This window comes from Jaculus jaculus, chromosome 6 (assembly GCF_020740685.1).
Source record: "Jaculus jaculus isolate mJacJac1 chromosome 6, mJacJac1.mat.Y.cur, whole genome shotgun sequence".
NCBI lineage: Eukaryota > Metazoa > Chordata > Mammalia > Rodentia > Dipodidae > Jaculus > Jaculus jaculus.
The window spans coordinates 9,863,309-9,865,823 of record NC_059107.1 but is presented as its reverse complement, the minus strand read 5'-3'; the positions used below and the strand labels follow the sequence as shown (position 1 = coordinate 9,865,823).

The following is a 2,515-nucleotide window of genomic DNA, read 5'->3' as shown; positions in this document are numbered from 1 at the left end:
GCATGAGGTGGCACATGTGTCTGGAGTTCATTAGCAGTGCTGGGGGCCCTGGCATGGCTATTCTCTATCTGCTTCATCCTGTGCCCCTCCCTCACACCTTCTCTCAAATAAAAAAAAATAAATAAAAATATTAAAATATTTTTTAAAAAGAAAATTAATATGAAAATGAATAGAATTAATTCCATTATCTTTATGACCTTCACTCACTAGTTGTTATCACTATCACCCACCTTTTGCTATTAAATCTCCATTGTCAGTTGAACATCCCATACCATTTTTCTCTAGATATATAATTATTTTTCTCTAATGATATTTCTATTACCCTACAAAAGTAAAGAGCAGTTATCAGCTTTAGAAAATATAGCATTGATACAGTGTGACTAGTTAATGGAAAAGGAATATAAAAATGAATGACTTCCCAGCACAGCAAAACAATTTCTCAGAAAGGGGTAGATATGGAATGAGGCATTGTGCTAGAACTGAGGAATGGCAGCATTAATACCTTCAACATCAGATATGTAGAGCAAAGGAACAGGATTCATTTGTACATTTGTACCAAATGCTCTAATTTAGTGTTTCTTGAAAGAGAGATTGCAACCCAACAATTTCTTCAGAGCCTCCGTGACATTCTTGTTCCTAAGACTATAGATGAGAGGGTTTAAAAGTGGCGTGAGTATTGTGTAAAATACAGACACCACCATGTCCTTCTCAAGGGTGTGGTAAGAGCCAGGGAGCATGTACGTGTAGATGGCAGTGCCATAGAAGAGAGTGACCACAGTCATGTGAGAGGAACATGTGGCAAGGGCCTTCTTCCGACCCTCTGCCAAGTTCATCCTGTGAACAGTGAGGAGAATGGAGGAATAGGAGCTTGAAATGACTATCACAGGGATGAGGAGCATGAGGACACAGCACAGGTACATAAGTGTCTCATAGAGTGAGGTATCTGAGCAGGAGAGCTTCATTACAGCCGGGACCTCACAGAAGAAGTGGTGGATCTCCCTGGACCTGCAGAAGGGGAACGTCATGGTGACAGGAGTGAGCATGAAACCATCCACAGATCCTAAGAGCCAGCAGCCAGATGCTAGGAGGAGACACACCTTATGGTTCATGAGGACAGGGTAGCGGAGTGGATAGCAGATGGCCATGTAGCGGTCATAAGACATGGCTGCCAGCAGGAAGAATTCTGAACCTCCAAGTGTCAGGTAGAGGAACATTTGGATCCCACACTCAGCAGCCGAGATCTTGTTGCTCCCCAACACTTGGTCCAAGAGCATCTTGGGCACAGTGACAGAAATGTACATCATGTCCATAAGTGACAACTGGCTGATGAAAAAGTACATGGGGGTGTGGAGGTGGGTGTCGGAGTGTATCAGAAGGATCAGGGTGGCATTTCCAGACAAGGCCATCAGGAAAACCACAAGAATGACTGCAGAAAGCAGAGTGGGGTGTCTTGATTGGCCAAAGAGCCCCACCAGGATAAAGTCTGACTGTTCAGTGTGGTTAGTCATTACAGGTTGTGATGTCCATGAGGTTTCTCCTAGGCCACCAAGAATTCTTGAGGTCAGTGTCATGTAACACACTAAATGACTGTTCTGTGACATGGGCCCCAGCTTGGATATGCTGACAGGAATCCCTCTGGGCCTGTAGACCTGTGACTGCAAATCTACTATGATTCAGCATACCTTCACAAACTAAGAATCTTTATCTCTGGTCAAAGGATCACCCTTTATAGTGAAGCTACCACACTACGGGTCATGGATGTTCCTGATTACAGTGTCCTCTATCAACAAGTTGTAGACATTTCAGAATTGCTTCCCTATGCTAATGAAAATAGTGAATTACTGCTTAAAAATGAAGTCAAAGTTGTTTTGGAACACTCTTGTTTTAAAGTATCAAGTAAGTTTTTACTAATCTGGTTTAAGGATTAAACTGGGATTTAAAAATCTCTCATGGGCTAGGGAGATAATGCCGTAGTTCAAGGGGCTGGTTTGCAAAGTCTGCTGGCCCAGGTTCAATCTCCCAGTACTCACATAAAACCAGATTGAGAACATGGTACATGTGTCTGAAATTTATCTGCAAAGGCAAGAGGTTCTGGTGTACCCAACCTCTCTGTCTCTGTGTGTGTGCCTCCAATAAATAAATAAAAGGAATTTTAATTTAAAAACTCTCATAGTCAGGCATGGTGGTGCACACCTTTAATCCCAGCACTTGGGAGGCAGAGGTAGGAGGATCACCGAGAGATCAAGGCTACCCTGAGACTACATAGTTAATTCCAGGTCAGCAAGAACCAAAGTGAGACCCTACCTAGAAAAACCAAAAGAGAAAAAAACAAAACAAAACAAAAAAAACCTCTCAGGCCAGGCGTGGTAGCGCACGCCTTAAATCCCAGCACGTGGGAGGTGGAGGTAGGAGGACTGCCATGAGTTTGAGGCCACCCTGAGACTACATAGTGAATTCCAGATTATCCTGGGCTAGAGTGAGACCCTTCTTCGAAAAAAAAAAAAAAAACTCTTAG

At 43.1% G+C, this 2,515-nt stretch overlaps 1 protein-coding gene across 1 annotated transcript; it reads right to left on the bottom strand.

Annotated features, from left to right (window-relative positions):
- Positions 1 to 569: 569 nt before the first annotated feature.
- Positions 570 to 1,508, bottom strand: LOC101602303 (olfactory receptor 2T29-like). Its single transcript, XM_004657267.2, has one exon. It carries the CDS (start codon positions 1,506 to 1,508, stop codon positions 570 to 572), a length of 939 nt encoding a protein of 312 aa, XP_004657324.1.
- Positions 1,509 to 2,515: the final 1,007 nt, after the last annotated feature.